The sequence below is a fragment of the Suricata suricatta genome, chromosome 6, assembly GCF_006229205.1.
Source record: "Suricata suricatta isolate VVHF042 chromosome 6, meerkat_22Aug2017_6uvM2_HiC, whole genome shotgun sequence".
Lineage (NCBI taxonomy): Eukaryota > Metazoa > Chordata > Mammalia > Carnivora > Herpestidae > Suricata > Suricata suricatta.
In genome coordinates, this window is record NC_043705.1 from 106407337 (window position 1) to 106420421 (window position 13085).

At 43.9% G+C, this 13085-nt stretch overlaps 1 protein-coding gene across 1 annotated transcript in view; it reads left to right on the forward strand.

Annotated features, from left to right (window-relative positions):
- Positions 1–13079, forward strand: part of CCDC69 (coiled-coil domain containing 69) — a 31410-nt gene extending 18331 nt beyond the window's left edge. Inside the window, exons 4-9 of the mRNA XM_029943004.1 lie at positions 452–539; positions 9379–9452; positions 10426–10527; positions 11027–11146; positions 12062–12159; positions 12876–13079. Coding sequence (XP_029798864.1) covers positions 452–539; positions 9379–9452; positions 10426–10527; positions 11027–11146; positions 12062–12159; positions 12876–13056 — 663 coding nt within the window. The 3' untranslated portion in view covers positions 13057–13079. The remainder of the gene's footprint in view (positions 1–451; positions 540–9378; positions 9453–10425; positions 10528–11026; positions 11147–12061; positions 12160–12875) is intronic.
- The last annotated feature ends 6 nt before the right edge of the window (positions 13080–13085 follow it).

The window sequence follows — 13085 nt, forward strand, 5'->3', positions numbered from 1 at the left end:
GACCAACTTTTGATTTTGGTGTTGTAAGTATCTTTTACTCCATTACCAAGAAGAGAGTCCTTTATCTTTTGAATATATATTTGTAACTGCTTGCATGTAATTCATTATATTCCTTATACACAATGAAAGATTGGGAAACACTGTGGTCCAGTAGAAAGACTCCCTGCCAGGAGTGGGCAGCAGGGTTAGAAGACTCCTACATCCCTCCCACCTGGACAGTTCTCTGTGAGCCCCCTTCTAGGCCCTAAAGAAGGCAAAGTCAGCCACACCTGCTTTGTCATGGAGGCCTTGTGCCTACTCTGAGCTCAGGTCGTCCCCACCACGTAGAGGACAGGGTGGGACTCTCATTACCAACCTCTGCAAAGCTCCAGAGTTCGGGGAGTGGCTAAGAGAAGCTGCCCTGAACCTGCAGCTCTGTTCACTCGTGCTGTTCACCACTTCCTGTCCCCAGGTGGAGAAGGAGAGGGAGCTGGAGCTTCGAGAGAAACTAGATGAACAGCGAAGAGCCCTGGAGGGAGAGCATGAGGAGGCCTTGCAAGGTAAGGATGGAGATGCTTCTCTAGCAGGGATGTAGGAGGATCCTTCTTTGGCTCCCACCTCAGGAGTTCACAGGCAGACTCCCACGGCCCCTCCCTCCTACCTCTGGCCCCTCCCTTCTATCACTGACCCCTCCCTCCTACCTTTGGTCCTTCCCTCCTACTTCTGGCTGTCTTCCCCTGACTCTGGTCCACGTACATTTCGTTGCTTCCGGGCTAGAGTTTTCAGGGTCCTTGGACTTGTCCTTTCAGGAAAAGCTTTAAAACTCTGACACCATATTTTGTTTAACCTTAATTGAGACCTTTTTTCCCCTTTAAAATTTAAAAGCAATTTATATTCCTTAAAGGAAATTTGAAAAATCTAGACAAATAGAATTTTTAAATATCCATATTCCTTCCCCACAACGGTGACAGCTCTTAAAATTTATGGTTAGGTTATTTATATGGTTAGTTATTTTTTTCAAATAGCTTTCTTTCCTTCTACATGTGATGTGACCATCATAGAAAATTTAGAAATCTATGGATTAAACAATACGATCATATGCCATAGTGGTTAGGATCTCAGGCTCTGTAGCCACAGTCCTCGGATTTGAATCCCAGTTTTACCTCTTACTGGCTGGGTAACCTTGAGGAATTTAGCTAATCTTGTTCCTAGGGTCTTTATGAGAATTAAATGTTTGTCTAAAACTTAGAACAGTGCCTAATATTTCACAAGACACTTAGCAAATACTTATTAGTACCTATTATTTTATTACTGAGAAATTAAAACTGTGTATCATTCTACCCAGAACTAGTCACTAGTCACTGTTACTCCTTTCGTATAGACCCCTTTCACTCTGTGTGTGTGTGTGTGTGTGTGTGTGTGTGTGTGTGTACACCTGGGATATTCTTCTCTACACATACACGCACATACATGGAGGGGAGGAGATAAATTGATTTTTCTCTGTTTGAGTTGTATTAACATCTTGTCATTAAACTTCTGTAACATAAGTTTTGGTAACTACACAGCTACCCAAAATGCACCCTTATTCATTTACTGAGCCCTGTTGGTTAGGCATTTAGGGAATTTCAAACTTTTGCCACTGTTTATAATAGCAATGATACTTATACAGTGAACTCTGTTTTATAAAACCTTTGCCACATTCATGATATTATCTTTAGAATAACAGTGGTAGAGTTGGTGTAGCAAAGTTTATATATATATATTTTTTTTTTTTGGTCAAATGCATACAAGACTTACCATTCGTGACATTTAGCACATTCACAGCGCCCAACAACCATCAGCCCAGCCTGTTCCAGTACTCTCTCATCACCCGCCAGGCTGTCACTCCCTGCACCTCCCCAACCTCCTAGCCCCTGGCAGCCACCGATCCACTCTCTGGTCATGGGATTTGTCCATTCTGGACACTCAGTAAATGGAATCATACCATCTGTAACCCCCATGTCCGACTTTCTTCACCCAGCTTGATGTTTCCGGGTGCATCATGCCGCAGATTACATTTGCACTACATTTATTTTTTCCCCTCCCATTTTAAACACTACTCCCTTCCTTTTTATGGCCGAATACTATTCTATTATTATTGGCATGGACACACCACGCTTTGTTATCCTTTCATTGCTTGAACACCTGGGCTGCCCCCATCCTTTGGCCGCTGTGCATAGCGCCACTAGCAGACGCACCTGCTTGTACACCTGCTTTCAGTTTCCCTCAGGGTCCGTACATCCAAGAGTATAATTGCTGGGTCATACAGCACATCTATGCTTAACTTTTTGGGAAACCACCAAACTGTTTTCCACGGCAGCTGCACCACTTTGCATTCCCACCAGCAGTGCACCAGGGATCAAACTGCAGCACATCCTCACCAACACTTGCTATTTTCTGTTGTTGTTGCTGTTGTTATTATGGCCATCCTAGTGAGGTGTTGGAGTGGCATCTCATTGTGGTTTTGATTTGCATTTTCCTAATGCCTAATTTTGCTGAGCATCTTTATATGTGCTTTTTTTTTTTTAATTTGTTTATTATTGAGAGACAGAGAGAGAAAGAGCATGAACGGGGGAGGGACTGAGAGAGAGAGGGAGACACAGAATCCAAAGCAGGCTCCAGGCTCTGAGCTAGCTGTCAGCACAGAGCCTGATGCGGGCCCCCAGCATCAATCAGGGGCCCCTACATGTGCTTTTTGACCATGTGTGTATCTTCTTCAGAGAAGGTTAGGTATACTTTTGATGCTATTGAAACAGACGTAGAAAATGCTATACTAGTGTTCCCCTTATTCATCAGTGTTCCCGTGATCTTTACCCAGAACTATCTTTTAAAATCCAGTTAGGATTATTTTGTATGTAAAGTGTTTGATCCTGTTCTTTTCATTAGACACTGTTTCTAACATGTTTCCAAATAATCATGCTGTTTCCAAACGTTTATAAAGGTTAGACTACTGCATATGTGGTTTTCCTTATATCCCGAGTCTAGACATCTAGATTTTAACTACTGTAAATAACACTGCACCAAACGTCTTTTGCATAAATCTGTGTGGACATTTCATGTTATGTCCTTAGATTCCCAGAAATGCAACAACTAGAACAGAGTTCTGAACAATTTTAAGATTCTTGAAACATATTGCAACATTAGCACAAAATGTTTTGAAATGGAATTGAAGCCCTCGTCCTGGGAATTTGAAGAGTTAGTTATGTTTTAATTCTAATATTCGTGTGATACTGGGCCTGTCACTCAACCTCAGTCCAGTTTCCACATCTGTAGAATCTACCTTGAATTTCAATTCATTTTCCGTATCTCTAAAATGTCCCTTCCCCACCTCATGATGCTATTGTGGGAAAACAGCCTTGCTCTCTGCACATTGCTTTGATACTATTTTTTAGCACAAGATAAGAACATGTTACTATTGTAAAAACCCCAGAGGAGAAGGGACTGCCTATCTTGAATTCTTCCCACCAGTCAGAATTTTTTCTTAGTTATTTCTAAATCACTTGGCTTATATTAGGAGGTACATGCATGTGTATTAAATGAATGAATAAAATCATAGTGAGAGGGAAAATATAGGATTCTATTTGTTTGGGGTGTGGTATACAGATAACTGGGAGAAATTAGCGGTGGTTTTTGTTTCTTAATAATGTCTGTATTTCTTGAAGTTTTCTTTATTTTATCGTATTTTTTAAATGTTTTTACGATTTATTTTTGAGAGAGAGAGAAACAATGTGAGTGGGGAGAGAGGGAGACACAGAATCTGAAGCAGGCTCCAGGCTTTGAGCTGTCAGCACAGAGCCCGATGTGGGGCTCAAACTCACAAATGGTGAGATCATGACCTGAGCCGAAGTTGGATGCTTAACTGACTGAGCCACCCAGGCGCCCCTGGTTTGTTTTTGTTTTTTTCATTCTCTTCACAATGTATGTTATAAAGCAAAGCTTTTAATTTTGATGAATTCCAATTTGTTATTTTTTCTTATATTGATTATGCTTTTGGTGTTGTATCCTAAAAATTCTATGCCAAACCCCAGGTAACAAAGATCTCCTATGTTGTCTTCCAAAATCTGTATGGTTTTAAATTTTACATTTAGATCTATGACCCATATAGTGGTGTGATTTTTCTTCTTTGGATTGTTAATATGATGGATTGCATTGATTTGAATTTTCCTGCTTGCTTGCTTGCCTTCTTGCTTTCTTCCTTGCTTTCTCTTTTTATTTAGAGAGAGAGTGCGAGTCAGGGGAGGGGCAGATGGAGAGGGAGAGAGATCTCAATCTCATGACTGAGATCATGACCTGAGCTGAAATCAGGAGTTGGACACTTATCCAGCTGAGCCACCCAGGCGCCCCTGATTTGAGTTTCAAATATTGAACTTGCCTTGCCTTCCTGCCATAAACCCTACTTGATCATGCTGCTCTATTATTTTTTTATATACTACTGAATTTGATTTGCTAGTATTTTTCTGAAGTGTTTGTGTCTGTGTTCATAAGAATAATGACTCTGTACCACCTGTCAAGTTCAAGCTTTAAAGTATGACTTGCCTCATAGAATGAATTGAGAAATGTCCCATTTTCTTCCATTTATGGAAGAGATTATAGAGAATTGGGAATATCACTTTTAAATGTTCAGTAGAATTTGTGAATGAAATCATCTGTTCTCAAACATTTCTTTTCCAGAAAGTATTTAAGTACAAGTTAAAATTCTCTAGTAGTAATTGGAATGCCCCGGTTATATATTTTACCTTGGTGAATTTTGATAGTTTGTAGCTTTTTCAGGAATTGGTACATTTAAGTTGTCACATTTATATGCATGGAATTGCTCATAGTGGTCTCTTACTATATTGTCTTAAGTATCTTCTGTGTCTTTGGTGGTATTCCCTCTTACTTTCTTGATTTTAGTAGTTGGTGTATGCTCTTTTTTCTTTGTTAGTCTTAGTTAAGGTTTATCAATTTTATTAATTTTTCCAAAATCCAGCTTTTGGTTTCATTAATTTTTTTCCCCTACTTTTCAATCTCATTAATTTCTGTTTCCTTCCTTTTGTTTTTTTGCCTTATATTTAGCTCTTCTTTTTATGATACCTTAAACTAAAAGCTTAGATTGTCGATTTGAGAGCTTTCTCCTTTTCTAACATAAGCCTTAAGTGCTATAAACTTCCTCCTAAGCACTGAATTATCTGCATCCCACAGATTAATGTTTTGTATTTTTATTTTTGTTCAATTCAAAATACCTTCTAGGGGCGCCTGGGTGGCTGAGTTAGTTGAGCGTCTGGCTTCGGCTCAAGTCATAATCTCACGGTTTGTGGGTTCAAGCCCCATGTCCGGCTCTGTGCTGACAGCTCAGAGCCTGGAGCCTGCTTCAGGTTCTGTGTCTCCCTCTCTCTGACCCTCCCCTGCTCACACTGTCTCTCTCTGTCTCTCAAAAAAAAAATTTTTTTAATTTAAAATACCTTCTAGTTTTCCTTGAGACTTCCTCTTTCACTCATCACTTTGGAGATTTATAGTTCTCTTTCCGTGACTGATTTCCAGTTTGTTTTCATTCTGGTCAGAGAACATAGTGTGGATATGGTCCAGCTTGTGAATGTTTCATGTGCCCTTGGAAAAAGTGTGTATTCTGCCACTGTTAGGTTGTAATTTATAAATTAATTAAATCAGTATGTTGACAGTGTTCAGTTCTTCTATCTTCTTACTGATTTTATGCCTCCTTTTGCTAATGAACTCCAAAGAGTGTAGAAGTCTCCAACTATAATTTTGTATTTATCTATTTCTCTTTTAAGTTCTGTTAGTTTTTGCTTCATATATTTCAAAGCTCCTTTGCTAGGTGTATAACTGTTTAAGCCTATTACACCTCCTTGGAGAATTGACCTCTTTACCATTATGTAATGACCTTCCTCATCCTTGTAATATCCCTTATTCTTATGTGCACTTCTTCCGAAATGAATAAAGCCACTACAGCTTTCCTCTGATTAATATTGCTTTTTCTACCTTTTTACTTTTAATCTACCTATGACATATATTTAAAGTGGATTTCTTTTTTTTTTTTTAACTTTTTTTTTCTGCTTTTTTATTTATTTTTGAGAGACAGGCATGAGCAGAGGAGGATCAGAGATGAGAGGGAGACACAGAATCTGAAACAGGCTCCAGGCTCTGAGTTGTCAGCACAGAGCCTGACGCGGGGCTTGAACCCACGAACGTGAGATTATGACCTGAGCCAAAGTCGTCCGCTTAACTGAGCCACCCAGACGCCCCTAAAATGGGTTTCTTCTAAATAGCACATAGTTGGGGGTATTTTTTAAAAAGATCCATTCTAACAATCTGTTCTTTTTATTTAGGATATTTAGACAACTAACTTAGTGTTGTTATTGATATGGTTGGATTTAGGTCTGTCATTTTTTAATTTGTTTTCTGGTTGTTCTGGTTTTTATCCTCTCCTTTTCCTGCTTGCTTTCTTTTTTAAATTTTTTTAAATTCTTTGCTCTAAGAATTACAAAATACTTAAGAGACAAGTTAGAATTGATAAAATTTTTTTAATGTTTATTTATTTTTGAGAGGCAGAGACACAGACCACAGGTGGGAGAGGGGCAGAGAGAGGGAGACACAGAATCCAAAGCAGGCTCCAGGCTCTGAGCTGTCAGCACAGAGGCTGATGTGGGGCTTGAACCCACGAACCATGAGATCATGACCTGAGCAGAAGTCAGATGCTTAACTGACTGATCCACCCAGCTGCCCCTAGAATTAATATTTTGCCAAGTTGAGTGGAGTGCAAAAAGTTTACTATTTTATAGGTCCCTAACCTCTCTCCTTTGTTGGTGTATTTGTCTTAAGTATTACATCTACATACACTGAATGCCCATCAGACAGTGTTACACTGTTTACAACATTGATTTACCATCACTTGTATTTTATTTTATTTTTTTAATTATTATTTTTTTACATTTATTTATTTTTCAGAGACAGAGAGAGACAGAGAGTGAACAGGGGAGGGGCAGAGAGAGAAAGAAACACAGAATCTGAAGCAGGCTCCAGGCTCTGAGCTAGCAGTTAGCACAGAGACTGACGCGGGGCTCAAACCTGTGAACCGTGAGATCATGACCTGAGCTGAAGTCGGATGCTCAACCGACTAAGCCACCCAGGCACCCCAATCACTTGTATTTTAAAGAGCACAAGGGAAGAAGGGAAGGAAAATATTACCCAGCCATTTACCAGTTTGGTTGCTCTTCTTATGCTCCTAAAAGTTTCACATTTTCTTCTGGTATCATTTGCTTTCTGTCTGAAGAATTTCCTTAAGCAATTCTTTTAGAAGGTCTGCAAGTGAGAAATTATTTTAGTATTTTTCTGTCTGAGAATGTCTTTATTTCATCCTCATTCCTGAGGATATTTTCACTGGCTATCGGATTCTTGATTCACAGTTCTTTTATTTCAGCAATTTTTATTTCTTATTTATGTTCTTACTTTTCTTCCTCTCCAAGGTTTCTGATAAGAAATCCACAGTCATTCAAACTGTTGTTTCCTCTAAGTAACGCATGGTTTTTCTCTGCTTCTGTTCTGGATTTTTTCTTTGTTATTAGTTTTCAAAAATGATGTGCCTGGGTGTGGATTACTTTCAATTTGCTTTGTTTGGGGGTCAGGGAGTGTCTTCGATCTGGGGGTTTACATTTTGCCAGATTTGGGAAGCACTCAAATCCATTCTTTCTTCAAACACAGTCTGTGTACTGCACTCTTTCTACTCTTTCTGAGACTCTGATATATGAATATTAGACATTTCCGGATTGTGTTACGGGTCCCCCCGGCTTTGTTCAATATTTCCCCAATTGTTTTATCTCTCTGTTGTTCAGACTAGATGATCACTATTGATCTACATTCAAGTTCACTGGCTCTTCACCTGTGTCATCTCTATTCTGCTATGGAGGTCACCCAGTGAGCTTTTTATTTCATTTATTACATTTTTTAGTTCTAACATTTTCTTTGGGTTCTTTTTAAGAGCTTTCATGTATTTGCTAAGGCTTTCTATCTGTCCATTCTTTTCAAGAGTATTCACCCTTATTTCATGAAGCATTTTTATATCAACTGCCTTAAAGCCTCAGTTAATAATTCTAACGTCTGTAGCATCTCATGGTTGACATCTGCTGAATGTCTTTTCTCAGGCATATTAAGATTTTCCTGCTTTTGCCATTTGGATTCATATGCCGAGTAGTTTTGTATTCTATTCTGGAATAATTTGAATGGGTGCGATTCTGAGTCTCGTTTAAACCTGTTGGTTCTGTGGTACTTTGAATTCTGGTCTTCTTGCCCACTCTACCTGCCACCATTATTTGCCTTTCGGAGTCTGCACATAACTACTCTATTCAGTCTGTCTAGCTTTTATAGCAACATTCAGTAGGACAAACTATCTGGAATCAGAACCTGTTTTAATAGGCAAATTAACAGATTAGGTCCATCATTTGGAAAACTTTAGCCTGTATTTTCATTTTTGACAGCTCTGTCACATTTATATTATTTTGTGTGTGTCGCTGTCCCCGTGACACAGGCCCATTGCATACAGAATAGATTCAGCTCAGATCACCATGAGGTCACGCTCCAAGTTGGGCTCTGTGCTGGCAGTACCGGGTCTGCTTGGGTTCCCTCTCCCTCTCTTTCTCTACAACTCGCCCGTTCACACATGCATGCCATCTCTCTCAAAGTGAGTGAGTGAGTAAGTAAGTAAGTAAATAAATAAATAAATAAAACTGTATTGATTTGGGGGAGTCAGTCAAGGGAAAGCCCTTGAGTGTCGTTTTCTCCTGTCATCCTTGGGTCATCCCCTAGTGACAACTCATTTCTCAGTTGAGGCAGTAGGACTTCTAGGTATCTGAAGTGATCTCGCAAGGTTCTCGGTTATGAAGAAGCGGAATCAGGACAAAGTAATTTCTGGGCCTCAGACCCAATGTCCTTACTGCAGTTTTGTGCCATTGTTGTTTGATAAGTGATGATTTAATGGTTTTGAAGTTTGGGTAACCCAGCTTGTAAAACACTGGCTCTGTGCATTTTCCATGGCGTGGTGAACAAGATGAACAAGCTTGAGGCAGGATCTTTGGGTCATGGCCTCAGTGAGACATTGGTGGCCCCCACAATCTGGTAGGGTTCTCTCCATGTGGTAGGGTTCACAGTTCCTCCAAGGATATAATCTGTTTCCATTTCTATGAGCTTTTATTAAATATGTATGATATTTCTGGCACAGCTGCCAGCCCAGTAAACAAAGAATGAATAAGACCATCCCCAGACCCCTGGGCCTTAGGGGCCCCTGTGAATCACGTGGGTTCTCCCGCCCTCATGGGGCCTGCCAGAAAGCTATAGGGTATCTGAGCTCACAGAGGTCTCCTTTCCCTGCAGTCCTCCGGGCCTCACATGAACAGGAGAAGGAAGCCCTTACCCACTCCTTCCAGGAGGCCAAGGAGACCTTGCAGGTGAGAAGAGTTGGGTCATGGCAGACTCTGCGAGGGGAGGGAGGGAGGGCCTCCCAAAAAACAGCTTGGCCTTTACTTAGGCGTGAGGGACAGAGGCGAGTGTCTTCATGTATCCAGCCCCTCCACATGGCGACTGGGCTATTAGCTCCAGAGGACTCACTCTGAGATTAGGGTTGGCCTATTTTTTAAGAACTGTTGGAGGATCTTAGAGATCTCATGGGCCAGGTGCCACAGGGTGACTGGGCTAGCAGATCAAAGAACAAAAGAAGACGTCTGAGCAAATTTATCAGGTTGGGCACTTCCCGGAGGAATGAAATCTTAGCTGGAACCTGAAGGATGGGTTGGAATTCTTCAGATGAAGGAGGGTAAACAGGGGGCCCTAGGAAGGGGGGTGGGGAACCTGTGCTTAAAGACTTGGAGAAGAGGGGGAAATGTGGGAAACCTGTAGAACTAAAAGAAGTCCCAGATGCTTGGGGTGAAGAGTATGAGTGGGAGGGAGCTGAGGTTGGACAGGAGGTGAGGGCCGAGCCGTGGGACCTATGGGCCATATCAAAGCCCTGCTCTAGCTTGAAGGTGATGGCCACGGTTGGGGTGGAGGAGACTCTTGACAGGGGAAAGTAGGAGGCAGGGATGGACCCAGCAGTGTGAAGCCTGGCCGAAGCAGCAGCGAGAGGGAAGACTGGGAATATGCAGAGCCTGGTTTGGTTGGGCTTTGAATGCCAACCTAGCACCAGCCTTGAACACCAGGACATTGTCCCCAAGGGCATGGAGAGCCATTAAGGCTTTCTGACAAGAGATGGGGCTGGTTTGTTTCAAGCAATGGTTGAAGCAAATCAAGCCTGCATTGTTGGGGAGGGCAGAGCGGAGATAGACTGAAGAGCCCTAAACTGACCCCTCTCCAGGGTGCGCAGAAGTCCCCTTTCAGCCTTTATGAACCAGGCTTTGACCATCTCCTCCCCACCCCATTCTCCAGGGAACCATTGATGGACTGTCCTCACAGCTGGAGGTCTTCCAGGCCAAGATGAAGAGGGTAGAAGAGTCCATTCTGAGCCAAGACTATAAGAAGCACATCCAGGTGGGTGGCAGGTAACACCTGGGACCTTTTCCTTCTTGAATCTCCGGGGAGGACAGGGTCTGGGCGACAGGAAAGACCAGGCCTTTCTCAAGGCCAGGGCTCAGACCTGGCACTCTTACCTTCACAAGAGCCTGGGAGAAACAGTTTGCTCATGTCACTGAGGGGAAAGTAAGGCTTAGAGCACAGGGGATAGATAGTAAAGTGCTCAGACTCTGCATTCAGAAGGAACTAGGTGCAAAGAGCTAACCTACCACTTAGCGTGTGTGACTTACCTGGTCTGCACCGTGGCTCCTCAGCTGTGGTGGTAGTCGGGCTGGCCTCGAAGGGTGTTATGAGGCCAGAATGAAGTAAAGCATAGTAAGCACTTACCGTGAGCCAAGAGAGGGAGGTGGTGTGTGAGAGGCAAACGATGAATTGGAGGCAGAACCGGGAAGAGGCAGGCAGCCCTTGCCCCTCTCTCCCTGAGGGTTTGCTGAGATCCCTGTGTGTCCCTGTCTAGGATTACGGAAGCCCCAGCCAGTTCTGGGAGCAGGAACTGGAGAGCTTACACTTTGTCATCGAGATGAAGAACGAACGTATCCATGAGCTGGACAAGCGGCTGATCCTCATGGAAACAGTGGTGTGTGCCTGGAAGGGGTGGAGTGGGGGGGAGAGATACACCTCAGGCTTCTGGTTTTTTCCGGACATTTCCTCTGTAAAGTGTGCAGAGGGAAGGCAGTTTGAGGAGGCCCCAGCCTGGGCCCCCCCAGCTTTGACCTGCCATCCATGCTGGCCCCGGGGACAGCTGTGGCCAGTCTGTGGCCAGTCCGGGTCAAGCAGTGGCTCCTTCTCATACGGGCCCCGTGCTTTTCTGGATGATTCATGTTGCTCTAACTTGGGTTACACCAGGGCAGGTAACCTGGCTGATCAGGAGGGGCTGGTGGATGTTCCGTGTCAGGCAGGGGCTGGGGAAGAAGGCATGGCTGAAAAATCAACCCGAGGAAGGAGGCTAGAGTGAGCAAGGATGGGCCTGGGGAGGACTGGGCATTGAGACACAGATGGCTTTTTCTCTGGGAGAAGGGCGGCCTTGGGAACCCGGGGATGAGTCCAAACAAAGCTGATTTGCTCTGGAAGGAGGCTCCCGTGCAGCCTATATTCCAAGCGGGCCCTGCTCACATAGTCCCTGTGAATTTGTTCAACCACTTCTGTGGAATAGTATAACAGACATGCGTAATTTTATTTATATAGATTATATCCTTCTGACTTTGGGAGAACCAAAAATATCCATTCCCTTATGAACTGATGGAAATGTTACGTGGGAGGGGCTGGATTCTTTTTCTACATCCCATGTGGCAAAATCAAAAGTTGGCAACCCCATGTTTGCCTCCTTAGTTACATGTATTTTTTTTTAAGTAATCTCCTTGCTTCACAAAATGTAACATCTAGCCCAGAGTGACTCAGTGTTTTCTGTGACCACAGATAAGAGGGGGTTGACGACACACGCTCTGCCATGTTGAGTCGGGTGGCTTCCTGAGCTCCCTCTGATGTGTTGCAGAAAGAAAAAAATCTGATGTTGGAGGAAAAAATCACCCTTCTGCAGCAGGAGAATGAGGAGCTCCATGTCCGGGGTCGCAACCAGATGGTTATGTCCAGGTAGCTGCCCCCTGCCCCCTCTCCTCCCAGCCCCTCCCTTTTAGCCAGAATCTCTACTGAGGAGGGTCTCTGAGAAGCCTCCGGAATGGATTGACAGGTGGCCCAGGCCTTTCTGGGGAATGGGCTCCTCTTGCCCTGGGAGTCAAGACTCCCAAGGGACCCAGCTCTGCCTAGAAGCCTGTCTCGGTGCCCTCACTGGTGTGTGTCCCCATCCTGGCAGTGTAGGCTCCACGGCAAAGCCCAATACAGGAAGAGGAGACAGGAAATGTCTAGCTGAGGTGACCTAATGAATGAATGAATGTATACATGAATGAATGAACTGCTTAGAGCCTGCCTCATGTGTCAGACATCATTCGCTGAATACCTTACATATTGTCTCGCCTAATCCTCATAATTACTCGAAGAGCTGGGTCCTCCTATTCTCAGTCCCATTTTACCCAATAGGACATTGATATTTGGCAAGAGGAAATAACTAGTTCAAGGTTACATGGCTAACTGGTGGGGCAGATCTGAACCCGGAGTTGCCTGCCTGGGAGGGCCAGGCTCCTCAGTCAAGGGATGGAATGACCTGCACACAGGCAGACGACAGGGCGACAGGGCGGTAGGGGCCCTGCAGCAGGCTGGCAGCCCTTGTGAGGAGGGCTTCACAACCAATGGGTGGGTCTGTGCGGCCCCACTGTTTCCCCCTGGCGACGCCGACCCCTCTGCATCCACAGGCAGCTCTCGGAGGACCTGCTTCTCGCCCGCGAGGCCCTGGAGAAGGAGTGCCAGTTGCGGCGACAGCTCCAGCAGGAGAAGGAGGAGCTGCTGTACCGGGTCCTTGGGGGCCCCGACGCCTCCCCCGCCTTCCCTCTGGCCTCAGTCACCCCCACCGAGGTCTCCTTCCTCGCCAGCTAGGACACAGGGCCAGGACGTCTGTGGTCACA